Source organism: Rhinoderma darwinii, chromosome 4 (genome assembly GCF_050947455.1).
Source record: "Rhinoderma darwinii isolate aRhiDar2 chromosome 4, aRhiDar2.hap1, whole genome shotgun sequence".
NCBI classification, from domain to species: domain Eukaryota; kingdom Metazoa; phylum Chordata; class Amphibia; order Anura; family Rhinodermatidae; genus Rhinoderma; species Rhinoderma darwinii.
Genome location: NC_134690.1, coordinates 20490025 through 20512700, shown reverse-complemented (window position 1 = coordinate 20512700; position 22676 = coordinate 20490025). Strand labels below are relative to the sequence as shown.

Below are 22676 nucleotides of genomic sequence, written 5' to 3'. Positions count from 1 at the left end.
TAAGAGTATTGTCAGCATTACCTTGACACTACAACCATCAAAAGTTCATAGGGAATGGCCAGAGGGTGGGCTTAAGACGTCAGACTGTAAGAGACACCTGTGCTCACCTTTCTTTGTGACCTTTTGAGTGGTTGGAGGGACGGGGCCCATTTTATTTTCTACCGCATGTAGCAGAAAAGCCAGAATAACCCCATTAGGCTAAATATTATACAGTTAGATTATGAGCCACATTGTTGGTACAGAGCTTGAATATTATAAATACAAGAACCCATTTTTACCCAGGAAGGATCCGCAGCATGGCTCCACGGTGTATGTTTCCTGGACATAGCGGATAATTGGCTGAAACCTGAAAGACATGGAGAGAGCTCATGGAAACTTCTCAGCAGAGTAAACTTTACCAGCTCGCTATGAATGATAATCTATCTACGTGATGTCACTTTCTGCAGGTCACATTGCACCTTGTAGAAACAGCGCCCTTGCCGACAGCAACACTGCTACCAGCGTTCCACGGGATACTCTTTTCATCATAAACTCAAACAGCTTTTCAAAGCCGATTAATTCACTAATTATTCATATAACGTTAGAGGATAATTGAAGTCATCAAAGTCTTCCACTCGCACTAAGTCCATATGAACTTGGAGATACAAAACACGGTCAACAGATACAACAGATCCATTTCAATTGGAGTTTATGTTGCTTTGAGAAGAAAACATTACAGGATCCAAAAACATTTCCCAACAACAAAAATTGTGCCTGTGACGTTGTATAGAAGTGGCGGGGTGGAGGTCATGTGATGTATCAGGTGTCTTGGAAGAACATGCTGATTATCCATCCAAGAGTAGGGTCACCATGAATATCGTACAAGGGCAAAAATACCATATCGATATATTAATTTCCCATTATTTATACAGGGCTACATCAGGCCTCATACCTAGTTGGGGGTCTTTCCCTATCTCAGAAAGATGTTCACTAGGGTCAATCTCATCGGATGCTATTTTACCTATCACCATACAAACAAGTACATGCAAACATTTAGAGGAGGTCCGTGAACACACGCTAATCCAAGGCAAAGCTTTTAATGGGGCCTTCTACTGTGCTGACAGGGGATTAAGCTGCCGTTATGGGGTATTTGAACAAACCCTATTTCAATGTACAATCTCCAAGGAGATGACCTGGTTAGGTTTAAAAGCCAGGACTTCAGTGCTGTAAGACGACCATGCTAACCACTAAGCCACCACTTGTCCATTGAGATGACCTGGTTAGATTTGCAGCCAGGACTCCACGTCAACCCATCTAACAACTAAGCCATCCAACCACATGCTCAGACACCCCCATGTCCAAGGAGCTGATCTGATTAGATTTGAACACAGAAATGCAATTCTTCAAATCAACCCATTTAACCGCTAAGCCACCAACCTTAGACGCAACATGTCTAAGGAGATGACCTGGTTAGATCTGAACCCAAGACTCCTGTGCTTCTCGTGTCTTGCTAACCATTGAGCCACCTTGCTCGCAAAAGGGTCAATTTAAAGCAAATCTTCAATTTTTATTAACATTGAATCCTTCAAATATAAAACTTCCCTAATTTTTTTCTGCTCCTCTGGCTGTTTGACCCAATGAGAAAATCGAGGGAGGAAGAGATGAACAGTGACAAGAATGGTCAAGTCAGGTTAGCAGAGTCAGGGCCACCATCAGGGCAGTATGGCTGACACTGCTGTCGTGGGTGTGGCTACAAATTTTTTAAAAAAGGTGCCTGCTGCCCAATGCTGCCTGCCACTCATATACAATTATTTAGGGTAGCTTGTTAGTTTGGAAAAAGGAACGGGCCATATTATATTGCAGGGCCCATTCCCTACATCAAAGTCACTACCGATGGGGCCCTACCTCACAACGACCTTGTGAGCAGGGCCCCAGCATCAGGAGCGAGAAGGGCAGGCGCCAAGAAGTGAAGAGGTGCCCGGCAGTGAAGAGGCAAGATGACATGACCTGGGAGCAGTAAGAACATAGTGGTCTAGTCTGGGGTTCGAATTTTTTTCTTTTGGGTCTTTGTCTGGGGTCCAAATTTATTTAGCAGTCTTTCTGGGGTCTGAATAAATTTGGAGGTCTGGTCTGGGATCTGAATTAATTTAGTAGTCTGGTTGGGAGTCTAAATTATTTTGAGGATCTGGGGTCTGATTAGGGATCTATCTTGATTTAGGGGTCAGGTTGGAAGTCTGAATTAATGTAGGGGTCTGTTCGAGGGTCAGAATTAATTTTGCAATCTAGTCTGGTGACTGTGCAGGTGACGTGGGTGCCACGTGGGAGGTCGGACACAGATTTGATCCCGTCATGCCGCCGTGGTGGAAGATCTTAGCGCTTCATGGGTCAGGAGCAGCATCCAGAATTGCATTTTGGTGTGTGACTCTGCTGTGTACAGGCAGCAGTTTCAGTGCAATGATTTTTGATTTTGCCCCCTGCACACCTACTGTCTCCACCTTGTCCCCCACGGAGCCCCTGCTTACCTCCTTATAATAATACATTACCCTACAGGCCACTGAAATCAGCTGATCGACGGGTATTTCAGCAGCCGGTCCTCCAGGGATCAGCTGATCGCTGGATCGGCTCGCTGTAGAGAAATCTTAGCTGGGTCACCTGAGACTTAACTAATGCATAAGAAGGGATACAATGTTATAATTACCCATTAGCCGTAAGTGAGATCCCATTCAATATAACAGACACATTATAAATTCCTGCAGGAAGTGCGGGCAGGGTGACTTCTACCCCTTCTGATGTTACATTTACAATCCTGGCCACAGTCATGTCTACTGCCACATCCACCTCCACGCGGCCAGTCGTGTCAAAATTTGACAGGTTAATGAAGACGACTTGATTATCTGGATGAAGAACAAAAGAACGGTGTTATTAGGGGGGTGGTCTTGTTACGTGATAAATGAAAGGGGTTTCTCCATTATCCACATAGTATGCCATAGATGTCTGATAGGTGGAGGTCCCATCCCAGTGACCCCTACCTATCAGGAGACGGTGAAGTCCTGCCCCCCGTTCTACAAGGCGAGGCGGACGGCGGTGGCCGCATCCATAGTGGAAAGATGGCCGTGTCTCTCTTGCCATCGTCTAGACATAATGGACATTGAACATTGTTAGACATGAGTGGTCACTTCTACGTTCATTCGCCACCTGGATATGTTCACCGTCTTGCTGTGCAGAAAAGGGGGCAAAGGACGCCTATTCTCCTTATAGAAGGGGATTCCCACCCATCAGAGTCTCTCAGTAGTGCAGCCTCAGGCTTCGGACCTGTAACTTTAAGTAATCATATCTCAGCAGAGAAGTAACAAAAAAAAAAATTACTTTTTTTTTCCAGGAACAGCGTCACAGTCGTCTGTGGGTTGTGTCTGGTATTGCAGCTCAGCTCCATTGAAGTGGGACTGAGCTGCAATACCGCAAACAACCTGTGAATAGGTGTGGCGCTGTTCTCAGTAGAAAGCAGCCATGTTTTTTCTAATCCTGGATAATCCCTTTAATCACTGTGCATTAAGCTACATTTTAATTGTGTTTTAGTTGATTTTTATCAAAAATATTTGGTGCCTGGTATCTCGACTGTAGGAATCATTGTAAATAGATTCATGAATATTAATTAGATCATGAATATTAATGACTGTGAATACCATATAATATCATTCTGTTTCTCAGATTTCTATCACCTGCTGTGCGGTTTGTATTTGGAGTAATGGATAAAATCACAGGATTTAAGGAAGAATCAAACGAGATCCGTTCTTGGAAAGAGATCCATCGCTGCCCGATTTTAATGCTGACATTTTTCTCAGACACATTGTCATTCTGGAAAAAAGAATAAATGAAGAGGTGAGGATAGGGGGTATGCTGCATATAGAGGTGTGACGTCAAGCCCGTGTATGTATGTATATATATATATATATATATATATATATATATATATATATATATCTGTGATCTCCCACTTTCCACCATCCCCCTCCTCGCACCATGATACCACATGCAACCCTGTCCTCAGTAACATCATCACGTGAAAGGAAAAGTCATTGCCCTCCACAGGATCAGCACAGTCATCTCCTGAAATACTCTGTACTGCTGGGGCCAGATCCTTCCACTACCAGTCGTGACTTCCCACCTGTCTTCACCCTCCTCCTCCTCACATTATGACACGTTACCTGTCACATGCAGCCCTGTCTTCACTAACATCACAAGTAGACAGGTCACTCAACATCAGTTCACTATTCTCCTGAAATACTCTGTGCTGTCGGAACCCTGCTCCTTCCACTATGGCCTTCTTCATGAAGCGCAGAGTTTGTATGATTTTTTTTTAAGACAAAACCAAAATAAGATCCAGGCAAGCAGACCTATAAGACCTTCCTTTATATTTTTCTTCTTTTAGGATTCCGTTCCTGGTTTTGGCTTAAAAAAAATACATGCAAAATCTGCAGCAAATCTGCACTGTGTGCACAGGGCCTGTCAGTCTGTGACTTTCCAACTGCTCTCCATTTTTACATCATGACACAGTCCTTGTCACATGCAGCCCTGTCCTCACTAACATCACCACGAGTGGACAGCACACTACCCCCCACAAGATTATCACTGTAATCTCCTTAAATACTCTGTGCTACTGGGGCTCTCCACTACTGGTCTGTGACCTCCTTGTCTCTCATATTACAACAATGTCCCTGTCACATACAGCCCTGTCCTCACTAACATCATTACATGAGTGGACCGACAGGTCATTGCCCCCCAAAAAATCATTACAGTCCTATCCTGAAATATTCTGTGCTGCTGGGACACTGATCTTTCCAATAACAGTCTGTGACCTCTCACTTCTCTCCATTCCCCTCCTCACATCATAACACTGTCCCTGTCACTGCCTAGTCAATCGCCTCTGCTCATGGAAATAGATGTATTATTATTATTATTATTATTATTATTATTATTATTAATAATAATAATTCATTCATAATTAGTATAATTATTTATGTTCTTGCCTGTGCTGGTGCTATGCATTTGATTGTAGTGGAGGTACTTTCATTAACTGGACAAATTTGAGACCCAAAAGCCACTGTTGATGCACCATCAAAACGGACACCTTTTAAAGTCACCATTTGACCTCCTAAATATTTAGATAATAAAAGTGGTTAGGGAAAGGAAATATTTTTAAACACTGACATCATCATTAAATAAAATTAAAAAAATAGACATTCATGTATCCTGATAACAAGACTGCAATACCACTCCTGACCACATGGTGTGCTGTCAATGATGAACAACAGAGCACAAAACATTTCCCTTGAAGCACATGTAGTACAATACTCTACAGCACCACCTAGTGGTACAAATATTTAGTGCAATAATTTACATGTCATACTTTGCAAAAATACCAATATCATATTATCATGTTTCCTTGAGAACACAGAAAGAAGTTCTATAAAACTATCAGTCAGGAAGAATGGCGCTAATATTGCAAATACCCAACTCACCTGTCTGTGGAAGGACAGATGGCATGACTGCAGACAGTTTAGGAATAACATGGAGAAAAATATTGCTCCCATTTCTATTAATGGCAAAACCTTGCGGATTCACATGAAGGAAGACTTGGTGCTCCTCCAGTGGCAGAAATGTGGCAATGCAACACACTACACTGGAGGTATTAGCCTCCATAACATTACAGTCAGTCTGATTTATCTTGATATCCAATTCTAATGCGCTTCCATGAAATCCAGATCCAAAAATATTGACGATAAAGTCACAGTCGTCACCTGTGCAAACATAATGATCTCACGTGATTCCCGGAGTCATACAATATACAATGAGAATCGCACACACATAATACTAGGTGCCCTGCTGCTAAGAATTCTGGGAAATTATTTTTCACATTACTATATATTGCCATGCATTACATTACACTTTCCAACAGTCAAACCAGCATCACATTCTGATCAGACAGTGAACCAGCAGGTGTTTATGAAAGAGGTGAGCTCAGACGACTGCAGAATAGCATTTTGCGTTTGTTTCCATATCTGTAGTGGTTTCCTTTTTATAACGGAAGTCACAATGCAATGCTGCATTAATTATATGGAAGATACAACCTGCGCCCTAATGGATGCTATTGGTCATTAATACAATCCGTTAGAGTTTGTCACGTTGTCATTTTGAGCCTCCAAATATGCAAGTGCAAATGTGCACACAGCCTTATAGTCAGTATTATAGTAGTTATAGTCTTGTATATAGGGGGCAGTATTATAGTAGTTATATTCTTGTATATAGGGAGGCAGTATTATAGTAGTTATATTCTTGTATATAGAGGGCAGTATTATAGTAGTTATATTCTTGTATATAGGGGCAGTATTATAGTAGTTATATTCTTGTATATAGGGAGCAGTATTATAGTAGTTATATTCTTGTATATAGGGAGCAGTATTATAGTAGTTATATTCTTGTATATAGGAGCAGTATTATAGTAGTTATATTCTTGTATATAGGGGGCAGTATTATAGTAGTTATATTCTTGTATATAGGAAGCAGTATTATAGTATTTATTTTCTTGTATATAGGGGGCAGTATTATAGTAGTTATATTCTTGTATATAGGGGCAGTATTATAGCAGTTATATTCTTGTATATAGGGGGCAGTATTATAGTAGTTATATTCTTGTATATAGGAGCAGTATTATAGTAGTTATATTCTTGTACATAGGGTGGCAGTATTATAGTAGTTATATTCTTGTATATAGGGGCAGTATTATAGTAGTTATATTCTCATACATAGGGGGCAGTATTATAGTAGTTATATTCTTGTATATAGGGAGCAGTATTATACAGTGGCGGATTATCATATGGGCGATTCGGCCGCCTGGGGGCCCGAGGCTCCCAGGGGGCCCATGGCAGCCCGAACCGCACATCATCTTACAAACCTATTCAGCGCGCTAGCGCTGCTAACTGCCGAAAATGAGGAGGGGAGGAGCAGGGAATTGGCCGGGAAAGGGGTAGGACACGCCTCCCTGACAAGTGCGGGTGCCGCCATTGAGTAACAGAACAGCGACGGACGGCTGTTCTGTTGCTCCAAAGCTGCAAGAGAAGAGCCGGGTGGACGGTCACCGGCGCTGAGGTTAGTTGGCTTATCCTCCTGCCCAACTAGTTCCCGACCACTGGCTGTATTTTTACGGCCAGCGGTCAGGGACGGGTCCTTAAAACCCGAGCCATAGACTTTCTACGGCTCGGGATTTAACTTGCTGCCCGCGCGATCGGGCAGCTGAATGTCGGGTCTCCGGCTGTCAGTGACTGCCGGGGACCCTGAGGAGAAGACAGAAGCAGCTTTCGCTGCTTCTGTCTTCTCCGATGTCTTCTTACACAGCGTTCAATGAATGCTGTGTATAGGAATAGAGACAGCAGGAGCGGCGCTGTCTCTATTCCTCCCGGTGATCATGTGACTGGTCACATGATCGCCGGGTGCCGTTAGTGACAGACTGTTGCTGGGTCTAACTAGATCGTCACTATGAGAGGGCTGATTTCCCCTGTAACTGGGGCTGCTGTGCAGCTCCAGTTACAGGGGAAAAACATGGTGTAAAAGAAAGAAAAAATATATATAAAGTTCCCCAAAGGTCTTTTTTGACCTTTGAGGAACAGACCATAGTAATAAAAAAATAGTAAAGTAAAGTGCAAATAAAAATTAAATAATAAATACACATAAAATACCCACCCCAAAAAATTGTTTCCCCCCGCCAATCATTGTTGTAACGCTAGCGCTGACCCAATTACCCTAATATAGACATGTAATATATTAAAATTTACGGTAAACAATGACGATTACAAATAAAAGGCCTATTTTAGGGTAAAACTATGTTTTTACCCAAAAAAATAGCTGAAACGTAAAAAAGTTATTTTTTTACTATTATTTTCAAACTTTATGAATAAAAATTCTAAAATAGCAAAAAAGGTGTGCATAAAAACGATAAAAAACGAAACCTGCATTGTCTACGGAAAAAACGTCGCAAAAATCACGTCGTTTTTATTTATTTTTTATAAAAATGTGTGTTTGGTGCAACTTTGTAATTACGTTTTATTAAAAAATATTTTAACTTTTTGAGATACAGCTGCTTTGTATCCTGTATCCTGTATCCGTCAGGTCAGCAGGACTGACGGGATCAGTGAAACGGGCCCTGCGCTAAATTATAATCTTAGATGTGATAGATTTGAGGTGGATCCTGCGTGTCACTTATCCTGTCAGTCCTGCTGACCTGACGGATACAGGATACAAAGCAGCTGTATCTCAAAAAGTGAAAATATTTTTTAATAAAATCAATCAATCACACACATACTAATATATATATATATATATATATATATATATATATATATAAAATTATGATATAAAGTTTTTAAATGTGTACACAACCTTGTGGCACTATATACAAGGGGGAGCGCTGTGTGGCACCATATACAAGGGGGAGCGCTGTGTGCCACTATATACAAGGGGGAGCTCTGTGTGGCACTATATACAAGGGGGAGCGCTGTGTGGCACTATATACAAGGGGGGGCTGTGTAGTGCTATTCACAGTTGTATGTGTGTGGCGCTCTTTATAGGGGGGGCTTTTTGGTGCTATTTACAAGAGGGGGAGGGCTGTGTGGCGCTCTCTACAGGGGGCTGTATGGCACTATCTATATGGGGCTGTGTGTAACGCTCTCTACGGGGGGGATGTGTGATATATAGAGGAGGCTGTGTATGGCGATATCTATGGGGGTGTGTAATATCTACAGGGGCTGTGTGTGGCACTATGTACAGGGGGCTGTGTGTATGTGGCGTTTTACAGTGTGTAGTATTATATTCAGGCACGCAGTGTTTGGTGCTATTATATTTAGGGGCACAGTGTGTGGCACCATGATAACTTTATTTTTGTTTATAGGTGTGGAAATGTTGGAAAAGTGAGGAGACGTCTGAGTGGCAAATTCTGCAGAAATTAGTCATGGCCGGTAGAAGTCGTCATGAGCGCTGGACCGGATGGAGAAGAAAAGAGGAAAAAACTACTAGAATCTGAGACGTCGTCACCTGTGAGTCACTAGATTTATAGAAAATCTGTCACCTCTCCTGACATGTTTATTATAGGAATCCTTGTATTTCACAAAAAGTCTTTCTGCAGTCCAGGACTGATAGACAATTCCCCTTGTCAGGAGATTGTGTCCCTGCACAGTGTGATACTCTCAGTATGTAGGGACACAGCCCTGTGACAAGGGAAATCGTAACACTGTTAAAGAGGCTCTGTCACCAGATTTTGCAACCCCTATCTCCTATTGCAGATAGGCGCTGCAATGTAGATTACAGTAACGTTTTTATTTTTAAAAAACGAGCATTTTTGGCCAAGTTATGACCATTTTTGTATTTATGCAAATGAGGCTTGCAAAAGTCCAAGTGGGTGTGTTTAAAGTAAAAGTCCAAGTGGGCGTGTATTATGTGCGTACATCGGGGCGTTTTTAATACTTTTACTAGCTGGGCGTATCATCCACTTCTCTTCAGAACGCCCAGCTTCTGCCAGATCACGCTGTGACGTCACTCACAGGTCCTGCATCGTGTCAGACGAGCGAGGACACATCGGCACCAGAGGCTTCAATTGATTCTGCTGCAGCATCGGCGTTAGCAGGTAAGTCGATGTAGCTACTTACCTGCAAACGCTGATGCTGCTGTAGAATCATCTGTAGCCTCTGGTGCCGATGAGTCCGACACGATGCAGGACCTGTGAGTGACGTCACAGATCTGCACTGCCAGAAGCTGGGCGTTCTGAAGAGAAGTGGATGATACTTCTCATCAGAACGCCCAGCTAGTAAAAGTATTAAAAACGCCCCGATGTACGCACATAATACACGCCCACTTGGACTTTTACTTTTAAACACACCCACTTGGACTTTTGCAAGCCTCATTTGCATAACTACAAAAATGGTCATAACTTGGCCAAAAATGCTAGTTTTTTAAAAATAAAAACGTTACTGTAATCTACATTGCAGCGCCTATCTGCTGCAATAGCAGATAGGGGTTGCAAAATCTGGTGACAGAGCCTCTTTAATGCTTGCCCAAAAAAGTAGTGTTAAAAATAGTTACGGCAGGGCGGCGGTGAGGAAGGGGGGCCCAAGTTTGGGTAACAGCCCAGGGCCCATGGTCTACTTAATCCGCCACTGGTATTATAGTAGTTATATTCTTGTATATAGGGGGCAGTATTATAGTAGTTATATTCTTGTACATAGGGGGCAGTATTATAGTAGTTATATTCTTGTACATAGGGGGCAGTATTATAGTAGTTATATTCTTGTATATAGGGGGCAGTATTATAGTAGTTATATTCTTGTATATAGGAGTAGTATTATAGCAGTTATATTCTTGTATATAGGAGCAGTATTATAGTAGTTATATTCTTGTATATAGAGGTCAGTATTATAGTAGTTATATTCTTGTATATAGGAACAGTATTATAGTAGTTATATTCTTGTATATAGGGAGCAGTATTATAGTAGTTATATTCTTGTATATAGGAGGCAGTATTATAGTAGTTATATTCTTGTATATAGGGAGCAGTATTATAGTAGTTATATTCTTGTATATAGGGAGCAGTATTATAGTAGTTATATTCTTGTATATAGGGAGCAGTATTATAGTAGTTATATTCTTGTATATAGGAGCAGTATTATAGTAGTTATATTCTTGTATATAGGGGGCAGTATTATAGTAGTTATATTCTTGTATATAGGAAGCAGTATTATAGTATTTATTTTCTTGTATATAGGGGGCAGTATTATAGTAGTTATATTCTTGTATATAGGGGCAGTATTATAGCAGTTATATTCTTGTATATAGGGGGCAGTATTATAGTAGTTATATTCTTGTATATAGGAGCAGTATTATAGTAGTTATATTCTTGTACATAGGGTGGCAGTATTATAGTAGTTATATTCTTGTATATAGGGGCAGTATTATAGTAGTTATATTCTCATACATAGGGGGCAGTATTATAGTAGTTATATTCTTGTATATAGGGAGCAGTATTATACAGTGGCGGATTATCATATGGGCGATTCGGCCGCCTGGGGGCCCGAGGCTCCCAGGGGGCCCATGGCAGCCCGAACCGCACATCATCTTACAAACCTATTCAGCGCGCTAGCGCTGCTAACTGCCGAAAATGAGGAGGGGAGGAGCAGGGAATTGGCCGGGAAAGGGGTAGGACACGCCTCCCTGACAAGTGCGGGTGCCGCCATTGAGTAACAGAACAGCGACGGACGGCTGTTCTGTTGCTCCAAAGCTGCAAGAGAAGAGCCGGGTGGACGGTCACCGGCGCTGAGGTTAGTTGGCTTATCCTCCTGCCCAACTAGTTCCCGACCACTGGCTGTATTTTTACGGCCAGCGGTCAGGGACGGGTCCTTAAAACCCGAGCCATAGACTTTCTACGGCTCGGGATTTAACTTGCTGCCCGCGCGATCGGGCAGCTGAATGTCGGGTCTCCGGCTGTCAGTGACTGCCGGGGACCCTGAGGAGAAGACAGAAGCAGCTTTCGCTGCTTCTGTCTTCTCCGATGTCTTCTTACACAGCGTTCAATGAATGCTGTGTATAGGAATAGAGACAGCAGGAGCGGCGCTGTCTCTATTCCTCCCGGTGATCATGTGACTGGTCACATGATCGCCGGGTGCCGTTAGTGACAGACTGTTGCTGGGTCTAACTAGATCGTCACTATGAGAGGGCTGATTTCCCCTGTAACTGGGGCTGCTGTGCAGCTCCAGTTACAGGGGAAAAACATGGTGTAAAAGAAAGAAAAAATATATATAAAGTTCCCCAAAGGTCTTTTTTGACCTTTGAGGAACAGACCATAGTAATAAAAAAATAGTAAAGTAAAGTGCAAATAAAAATTAAATAATAAATACACATAAAATACCCACCCCAAAAAATTGTTTCCCCCCGCCAATCATTGTTGTAACGCTAGCGCTGACCCAATTACCCTAATATAGACATGTAATATATTAAAATTTACGGTAAACAATGACGATTACAAATAAAAGGCCTATTTTAGGGTAAAACTATGTTTTTACCCAAAAAAATAGCTGAAACGTAAAAAAGTTATTTTTTTACTATTATTTTCAAACTTTATGAATAAAAATTCTAAAATAGCAAAAAAGGTGTGCATAAAAACGATAAAAAACGAAACCTGCATTGTCTACGGAAAAAACGTCGCAAAAATCACGTCGTTTTTATTTATTTTTTATAAAAATGTGTGTTTGGTGCAACTTTGTAATTACGTTTTATTAAAAAATATTTTAACTTTTTGAGATACAGCTGCTTTGTATCCTGTATCCTGTATCCGTCAGGTCAGCAGGACTGACGGGATCAGTGAAACGGGCCCTGCGCTAAATTATAATCTTAGATGTGATAGATTTGAGGTGGATCCTGCGTGTCACTTATCCTGTCAGTCCTGCTGACCTGACGGATACAGGATACAAAGCAGCTGTATCTCAAAAAGTGAAAATATTTTTTAATAAAATCAATCAATCACACACATACTAATATATATATATATATATATATATATATATATATATAAAATTATGATATAAAGTTTTTAAATGTGTACACAACCTTGTGGCACTATATACAAGGGGGAGCGCTGTGTGGCACCATATACAAGGGGGAGCGCTGTGTGCCACTATATACAAGGGGGAGCTCTGTGTGGCACTATATACAAGGGGGAGCGCTGTGTGGCACTATATACAAGGGGGGGCTGTGTAGTGCTATTCACAGTTGTATGTGTGTGGCGCTCTTTATAGGGGGGGCTTTTTGGTGCTATTTACAAGAGGGGGAGGGCTGTGTGGCGCTCTCTACAGGGGGCTGTATGGCACTATCTATATGGGGCTGTGTGTAACGCTCTCTACGGGGGGGATGTGTGATATATAGAGGAGGCTGTGTATGGCGATATCTATGGGGGTGTGTAATATCTACAGGGGCTGTGTGTGGCACTATGTACAGGGGGCTGTGTGTATGTGGCGTTTTACAGTGTGTAGTATTATATTCAGGCACGCAGTGTTTGGTGCTATTATATTTAGGGGCACAGTGTGTGGCACCATGATAACTTTATTTTTGTTTATAGGTGTGGAAATGTTGGAAAAGTGAGGAGACGTCTGAGTGGCAAATTCTGCAGAAATTAGTCATGGCCGGTAGAAGTCGTCATGAGCGCTGGACCGGATGGAGAAGAAAAGAGGAAAAAACTACTAGAATCTGAGACGTCGTCACCTGTGAGTCACTAGATTTATAGAAAATCTGTCACCTCTCCTGACATGTTTATTATAGGAATCCTTGTATTTCACAAAAAGTCTTTCTGCAGTCCAGGACTGATAGACAATTCCCCTTGTCAGGAGATTGTGTCCCTGCACAGTGTGATACTCTCAGTATGTAGGGACACAGCCCTGTGACAAGGGAAATCGTAACACTGTTAAAGAGGCTCTGTCACCAGATTTTGCAACCCCTATCTCCTATTGCAGATAGGCGCTGCAATGTAGATTACAGTAACGTTTTTATTTTTAAAAAACGAGCATTTTTGGCCAAGTTATGACCATTTTTGTATTTATGCAAATGAGGCTTGCAAAAGTCCAAGTGGGTGTGTTTAAAGTAAAAGTCCAAGTGGGCGTGTATTATGTGCGTACATCGGGGCGTTTTTAATACTTTTACTAGCTGGGCGTATCATCCACTTCTCTTCAGAACGCCCAGCTTCTGCCAGATCACGCTGTGACGTCACTCACAGGTCCTGCATCGTGTCAGACGAGCGAGGACACATCGGCACCAGAGGCTTCAATTGATTCTGCTGCAGCATCGGCGTTAGCAGGTAAGTCGATGTAGCTACTTACCTGCAAACGCTGATGCTGCTGTAGAATCATCTGTAGCCTCTGGTGCCGATGAGTCCGACACGATGCAGGACCTGTGAGTGACGTCACAGATCTGCACTGCCAGAAGCTGGGCGTTCTGAAGAGAAGTGGATGATACTTCTCATCAGAACGCCCAGCTAGTAAAAGTATTAAAAACGCCCCGATGTACGCACATAATACACGCCCACTTGGACTTTTACTTTTAAACACACCCACTTGGACTTTTGCAAGCCTCATTTGCATAACTACAAAAATGGTCATAACTTGGCCAAAAATGCTAGTTTTTTAAAAATAAAAACGTTACTGTAATCTACATTGCAGCGCCTATCTGCTGCAATAGCAGATAGGGGTTGCAAAATCTGGTGACAGAGCCTCTTTAATGCTTGCCCAAAAAAGTAGTGTTAAAAATAGTTACGGCAGGGCGGCGGTGAGGAAGGGGGGCCCAAGTTTGGGTAACAGCCCAGGGCCCATGGTCTACTTAATCCGCCACTGGTATTATAGTAGTTATATTCTTGTATATAGGGGGCAGTATTATAGTAGTTATATTCTTGTACATAGGGGGCAGTATTATAGTAGTTATATTCTTGTACATAGGGGGCAGTATTATAGTAGTTATATTCTTGTATATAGGGGGCAGTATTATAGTAGTTATATTCTTGTATATAGGAGTAGTATTATAGCAGTTATATTCTTGTATATAGGAGCAGTATTATAGTAGTTATATTCTTGTATATAGAGGTCAGTATTATAGTAGTTATATTCTTGTATATAGGAACAGTATTATAGTAGTTATATTCTTGTATATAGGGAGCAGTATTATAGTAGTTATATTCTTGTATATAGGAGGCAGTATTATAGTAGTTATATTCTTGTATATAGGGAGCAGTATTATAGTAGTTATATTCTTGTATATAGGGGGCAGTATTATAGTAGTTATATTCTTGTATATAGGGGGCAGTATTATAGTAGTTATATTCTTGTATATAGGGAGCAGTATTATAGTAGCTATATTCTTGTATATAGGGACAGTATTATAGTAGTTATATTCTTGTATATAGGAGCAGTATTATAGTAGTTATATTCATGTATATAGGGGCAGTATTATAGTAGTTATATTCTTGTATATAGGGGCAGTATTATAGTAGTTATATTCTTGTATATAGGAGCAGTATTATAGTAGTTATATTTTTGTATATAGGAGCAGTATTATAGTAGTTATATTCTTGTATATAGGTGCAGTATTATAGTAGTTATATTCTTGTATATAGGGGGCAGTATTATAGTAGTTATATTCTTGTATATAGGGGGCAGTATTATAGTAGTTATATTCTTGTATATAGGGGGCAGTATTATAGTAGTTATATTCATGTATATAGGGGGCAGTATTATAGTAGTTATATTATTTTTACATAGGGGCAACATTATAGCAGTTATATTCTTGTACATAGGGGGCAGTATTATAGTAGTTATATTCTTGTACATAGGGGGCAGTATTATAGTAGTTATATTTTTATACATAGGGATAGGGGCAAAGAGAGAAATTAGTATTTTGAATACCTGTGGTATATGTAATGTCCTTAACTATGGGAGTTACATTCAAAAGATGCTGGAAAGAACAGGAACCTGAGCATTTGGCTGGGATGTCATTCACATGAACCATGACCTTTAGAGAGAAAAGTTTTCTGATTAACATCACAAACATACTAAAAGAATAAACATATGTTGATAATAGTATGCATCTACATAAAAAAAACATTGCTTGATAGCAAACAGCAATCCCTAAGAGAATGAGGCCCTGAATGAAAATGTTGAAATACCACCAAAAAAAATCAATCTACTGCAATGTTATATATAAAAAAACAGGGAGGAGAGGGATGCGGCTGCAGCTTATTACTCTGTGTTTCAGTAGTAGTAGTGAGGAAGGAGAGGGGAGGAGGAGCTTCAGGAGGAGTAATCTGATTGGTTCAGAGCACACAGCACAGCTCTGAAATCACACCAGAAAGAGTCCGCCCACTCAGCAATCATAGAGAGATCAATGTACATTTACAGAATCCAGTAGAAAGTAGGAAGAAGACTCAAAATCTTTCGGCAACACAAAACATTTCTGACTGCACTACATTTATAGCGGCCAAAATAGGGATTATTATTTTTTTCACATGGAATTAATTACATTTCAGTTGAGTTACGATGATTATACAATAAACTGATGTTTAATTCTGACAATCTCTTTCTACGGTGCTGCAACAAGAAATAAATAGGCGTACATGCAATCCTAACTTAACCACAGATTATTATGAATATTGACAAATGACAAACTCGGCTCTTCTACAACTAGTAGAATAAATTTAGCAAACATATATGAATTGAATGATGATGTTGACCTGAGGCAGGGAATTTGAAGAAGCGAGCATGTCCCCAAATATTGGCCATATGAACACACCACCATCATTGACAACCCTTGTTATTACTGAAGGTTCCAGGCCGGTAAGATTCTTATCAAACACCTGTGTAAAAAGGAGGATAAAATGTTATTATTGATTTATCGTTACCAACATGTACGACTCCTCAGAGGTGGGACTTAACCCCTTAATGACCGGGCCTGTTTGGGCCTTAATGACCAAGCCAGATTTGTTAAATCTGGTATGTGTGACTTTATCAGAGAATAACTCTGTGAAAGTTTTGAATATCCAAGTAATTCTGACATTGTTTTTTCGTCACATGTTGTACTTTATTGTAGTGGTAAAAGTAGACTGATACGATTTACGGAAATTAATAAAAAAATAGAAAAAATGAAGAAATTTTGTAAAAATTATCATTTTTCCCTATTTTTAACGGCAATATGTCACATATGTACATACATACAGTACAATTTTTTTTATTAAATATATATTTCCATCTCTTTACTCTATTTTGGCAGCACTTTTGAAAAAAAAAAATTTTTTTTGAGCAATTTAGAAGACTTACAAGTTTAGTAATAATTTTATACATTTTGAAGTACATTTGGTTTTCCTGCATCAAGCCAGGTTTTCAGAGGCTCATAGGTGTCAGAATGGTGGAAACCCCCACAAGTGACCCCATTTTGCAAACTACACCCCTTAAGGTATTTATTAAGGGGTGTTGTAAGTATTTTGACCCCACAGTTTTTTTGTAAGAATTCATGCAAAGCAGGCGTAAAAAAATATAATCTCACTTTTTTCATAAAAGTATAACTTTGAAGACCGATTTCTTTGTAAAGCGACCATGAGAATGAAGAAAGACACCCCAAAATCTATCACCCTGTTTCTCCTGTTTTCAAAAATGCCCCCATTGTGACCCTAATGCATTGCCTGGACACACAGCAGGGCTTGAAAGGGATGGAGCACCCGGAGGCTTTCAGGACATATTTTGCTTGAAAATGTTTTAGGCCCCACTGTACATTTGGAGAGGTTTTGAACTACCAGAACGATAGAAACTGCCCATAAACGACCCCATTTAGAAAACTAGACCCCTTAAGGTATTTATCTAGGGGTGTACTGAGTATTTTGACCCCACAGTTTTTTGCTAAATTTAATGCATAGCAGGTGAAAAAAAATATAATCTCACTTTTTCCATAAAAGTATATTTGGAGAGGTTTTGAACTACCAGAGGTATTCATCTAGAGGTATTCATCTAGTGGTGTAGTGGGCATGCGGACCAAAAATTTTTTAAAGGAGGAAATAATGGGTATCATTTCAGACACTATGGGTATATAATGTTTTCTTCAAACTCTTATTACGTTTCCAGATAAAATAGAGGAGACGTGGTAGAAGGTTATTTTGTTAGAAATATGCCACATTAATAAATTTGTGCGGCACAGAATAGAAGTGAAGCCGTGTATTCAGTGGCGGATTATAATATAGGCGTTTCGGGCGGCCGCCCGGGGCCCAAGCTTTTAGGAAGCCCATCGCAACCCGAAACGCACATCATTTTAAATCGCTTAAGGTCGGACTCACTAATGGCCGTTCACAAGAAGCGCCGCTAATGGCCGTTGAGAGGGAGGGGCGGGCGGACTGCAGCAGAGGGCAGCGCAGTGCTGATGAGGAGGAGGGGGATGGATATCAATTGCTGGATAGGACTAGCAGACGTGCGTCTGCTAGCCGTGGTAGAACACGCCCCTCTGACGCTTCACGTACCGCCAGTGAGGAACAGACGAGAAGGGCGGTGGTCGAGCAACGAGAAGGTTAGTGTTCATGTTCGTCTCCATCTTAATTTACATCTAAGTGACTCCAGAGGACTCCATGAAGGGGGGAATAACCCCCCATCCCATCCCCCATAGAGCTCTCAGGATTTCAGTATTTATTATACAGCAGGGGGGGTTTGAGCGGTGTAACTCACTGCAGAGGACTCTATGGGGAGACAATAATTTCCCTCCATAGACACTCAGCAGTGAGTTACACGCTCAAATCTCCCTGCTGTATAATAAATACTGAAATACTGAGGGCTCTATGGGGGATGGGGGGTTATTCCCCCTTCATGGAGTCCTCTGGAGTCACTTAGATGGTTAGAACTCCCCTCCCCCATTCAGTATAATCCCCCCTTCCCATAGAGCCCTCACTAGTTACTAATATATTACAAGGGTAAGTCAAATTGTCTGACTTCTGGGGGCTGTATAGGGGGGTCTGAGCGACGGGCTCTATGGGGGGGGGCTACCCCCCCCCCCCCACAGAGATGTCAGAATCAGACACTCAGACCTCCCTATAGAGCCCCCAGAAGTCAGACAAACTCACCTCCCCTTGCAATATAATCCCCCCATACAGCCCTCAGTTTTCCCATAAGACAAATGTATGACATATCCACCATCCGTAAGTCCCATAAAACTGAATGATGGTTACGGAAGCAGTGTCTCTCGCCGACTCCCTCTGATCACTAAAACTAAGCGTCGGAAGCACTCGTGTGAGCGCTGAGCCACTTGGTTTCTGTTTCCGGAAAGCTGAGCAGCTTATGTACGGGCTCATAGAAAGTCAATGAGCCCGTACACCGCTACTTTGGCTTTCCGGAAAAAGCCAAACAGAAATGAAGTGGCTCTTTGCTCACATGAGCGCTTCTGCCGCTTAGTCTCCGCACCCGGACCCCCACCCATCAAAAGTTCTGACATGTCACTATGACATGTTAGAAGTTTGTTAAAAATTGACTTACCCTTTAGGCCTCATTTACACGAGCATGTGCGTTTTGCTCACGCAAAAACTGCGGCGTTTTCCGTGCGCAAAAGGCACTTAACGGCTCCATGTGTCATCAGTGTATGATGCGCGGCTGCGAGATTTTCGCACAGCCGCCATCATTATGACTAGAGATGAGCGAACTTCTGAAAAGTTCGGTTCGGCTAGTTCGCCGAATTTCACGAAAAAGTTTGTTTCGGACCGAACCTGTAATTTCCGTGCGCCGAGCATGGTACTGTCCAGGGTGCTGATAGAGTTAATGGGCTGCAGTAACTCTTTCAGCAACCTTGACAGTACATGCTCGGCGCGCGGAAAATACAATTTTAATGTAATAAAAATAAATAAAAAATACGTTCATACTTACATTCCTCCTGTCCGGCCTCCAGCGGTGACGTGTCATCCATGTCGCTGCTGCAGCCAATCACAGGCTGTAGTGGCGGTCACGCACGTCAGGATGACGTCAGAAGGCCGGCCTCCAGGGATGACGCTTCATCCCACGTGACGGCCTCTGCAGCCAATCACAGGCTGCAGCGGCCTCTGCAACCAATCACAGGCTGCAGCGGCCTCTGCAGCCAATCACAGGCTCCTCTCCTGAAATACTCTGTGCTGCCTTAAACTCTGTGGACAGGTCAGGATCCTGTTTCTTTTAAATGCTGCTGGGGAACCCGCTCGATCCATTATATAAGGCTGTGCTACAGTGCAGCATTTAAAAAAAAACAGGATCCTGACCTGTCCACAGAGTTTAAGGCAGCACAGAGTATTTCAGGAGATGAGCGTGCAGATTCAGTGCTGCTGTAAACTCTGCTCTTACCATTACGTAGCTCAGTCTGTTACCTCTCCTCCACTACTGTCCTCAATAACACCTTCAAATGATTGGCAAGTCACTACGTAATGGTAAGAGCAGAGTTCACAGCAGCACAGAGTATTTCAGGAGAGGAGCGTGCAGATTCTGTGCTGCTGTGAACTCTGTGTGAGGGGGGCCCAAGTTGTATCAACAGCCCAGGGCCCATGGTACACTTAATCCGCCACTGCGTGTATTCATAACGGATACATGTTGCTATAGACGTATTTGCCTGTACTTATGACTATGTCTTGCTGAAGAAGCAGTTGGTGCCATTATGATGTCATTGTGGACAGAATTCTGTCCTAATATAAAATCAGTCAGAGAGGAAAAAATAAACTGTACTGGAGTGACGGGCAATATCTTCAAACAAATGGAGGAAAATGTATCCAACTATGTTGCAAACTCGAGTCTGTTCACTAGATAGAAGAACCTGCAGGGCTGTCAAGACAAGGTTTGTTTTTCAGTGACTGGTTGTACAACGTCTCTTTAGCTCCATCAATCCTTATGAGGGACGAATGTGCCAAGTGACGCGGTACACCATAACAGACCCCTGCCCGGCAAGGTAGGAACCGCTATGTGCACAAAACAACCAATCACCTACAGAATATATAGAGGGGCAGTGTCCAAAACCATCTATAGGAACAGTAAAGGATCACTAATCCCCAAAATAATGTCAGTATTTCCAGAAGAACCGTAACAAAGCCCATGGTGTATTGATAAGGAACAGCTCGATTATTAGAGATCCTCCAAAAAAAAAATATCATGCCCGTATCACGGTACAGAATTAGGAATGTAACCGCTGTATGGGGCAGGACATAGTCATAAGAAAAAGGAAATACATCCCCAATTTATTCTTGTAACCATTTCTAAAATGCACGACTTCCACTAATTCAGGGGCGGCACGGGCCGCAGGTGTTGGATTTATCTACTAATAAATGCAATGCCCACATTTATTTTTTATTTCTAGAACACTTGTGGGGGTCCATGTTCTGAATAGACAGATGTGGGCTCCTGCACAATAAACTGTATTCATTTGTGAGTGATCAAGTCCTGGATTTAATTGTCCAAGAATTGTATAAAAAAAATCATAAAGGGGAAATTTAGTTTTACAGTCTGAAATAAATAAACCTCCCCATGAGAATCCTTCCCTCCCTTGGAAAGCCCAGAAACTAAACAAAAAAATATGCATAAATGAAATTGACTCCCTAAAAAGAATCCCCCCCACCCCACCCTTTTTGGTTTTCCCTAAATTATAGATAAAATTAATAATTAGAAACGGTGTGGTAGGTCTCAAAACAGGGGTAGTTGCACAGGCCTGGATTTGAAGGGCACATGGGGCAGTAAAACCGGGAATCGCTCCTCCTTCCGTGTTTACTGCACACCCGGCATCTCTTTTGGGGGTATCTTTGGTTCACAGAGGCAGGGACGGGGTGAAGGAAGTGGCGCTCAGTGAGCCTTTTGACATCCTCTGACTCGAAGGAGTCTCTAGGTGCGGGGGAGTCAAACAGGAGGTGCTCTATAATTTTCTCCTGATACTGGAGGAAACTGAGCGTTCCCTGGGTCTTATAGAGCACATAACTGTTGTAAGTGGCCATCTGGATAAGGTAGATCGCTACCTTTTTATACCAGGCCCTAGTTTTGTGCTTGACCAAGTACGGTTGTAGGACCTGGTCAGATAGATCGACTCCCCCCATGAACTTGTTATAGTCCACCACGCAGACCGGTTTCCTCTTATCAGAGGTAGCGCCCCTCTCTCTCACTGCCACTGTGGTGTCCTCGTGCACGGTGGAGAGCATGTACACCTCCTTTTTGTCACTCCATTTGACAGCGAGCAACTGGTCACTTGCAAATGAGAGTGACGCACCCCTTTCTAGTCGCCTGGACACCAGTCGTTGAGGGAAGCCGACTCTATTTTTTCGTACCGTCCCACAGGCCCCTGTATTCGCAGCATGGAGGGACTTATACAGGGGGACACTGGTGTAGTAATTGTCGGTGTACACATGGTACCCTTTTTGTAGGAATGGCACCATGAGTTCCCAGACAATTTTCCCACTAATGCCAATATCCTCTGGGCATCCTGGGGGATTAAGGTGGCGGTCCCTGCCCTCATAAATGAAAAAGCCACAGGTGTAGCCCGTTGTGCTCTCGCACACCTTATAGAGTTTCTCTCCGTATCGGGCTCTTTTGGAGGGGATGTATTGTCGAAACGATAGACGGCCCTTGAAGGACATAAGGGACTCATCTACCGCTAGTTTTTGGCCTGGGGTGTATAAATTGAAAAATGAGTCACTTAGGAGGGAGATGAGGGGTCTCAGTTTGTTGAGGCGATCATAGGCTGGGTCACTTCTTGGGGGGATTTGTGTATTGTCAGAAAAATGCATGAAACGCATTAGAGTCTCATAGCGCGTTCGGGCCATAACGGCTGCAAATACAGGCGTGCTATGGATAGCGCTGGTAGCCCAGTAAGAGCGGATAGAGTTTTTTTTTACTATCCCCATGTTTAGGGTAATTCCCCAAAAAATGTTTATTTCAGAAACTGTTGTGGGGATCCATCCTCTGGCATAGCAAGACCTGGGATTTTGGGTGCCAAATTGCCTGGCGTATAAATTCGTCTGCTGGACGATTAGTTCCAGGACCTGATCGCCTATAAACAAATGAAAAAAATTATAGGGACTAAAATTTATGACATCAGAGTTGATGCCTGGAGTCGCTGTAAATGGCAAAACTTGGGGGGAGAAAGCAATTGCAGGATCC

General features: G+C 42.1%; 1 protein-coding gene across 1 annotated transcript in view; it reads right to left on the bottom strand.

The window, feature by feature from the left end:
- Positions 1–22676, bottom strand: part of PKHD1 (PKHD1 ciliary IPT domain containing fibrocystin/polyductin) — a 515144-nt gene that overhangs the window by 426727 nt on the left and 65741 nt on the right. Inside the window, exons 24-30 of the mRNA XM_075860893.1 lie at positions 16286–16408; positions 15462–15567; positions 5499–5777; positions 5007–5131; positions 3699–3834; positions 2678–2873; positions 279–346 (exon numbers count right to left, since the gene is read on the bottom strand). Of these exons, the coding sequence (XP_075717008.1) occupies positions 279–346; positions 2678–2873; positions 3699–3834; positions 5007–5131; positions 5499–5777; positions 15462–15567; positions 16286–16408 (1033 nt within the window). The remainder of the gene's footprint in view (positions 1–278; positions 347–2677; positions 2874–3698; positions 3835–5006; positions 5132–5498; positions 5778–15461; positions 15568–16285; positions 16409–22676) is intronic.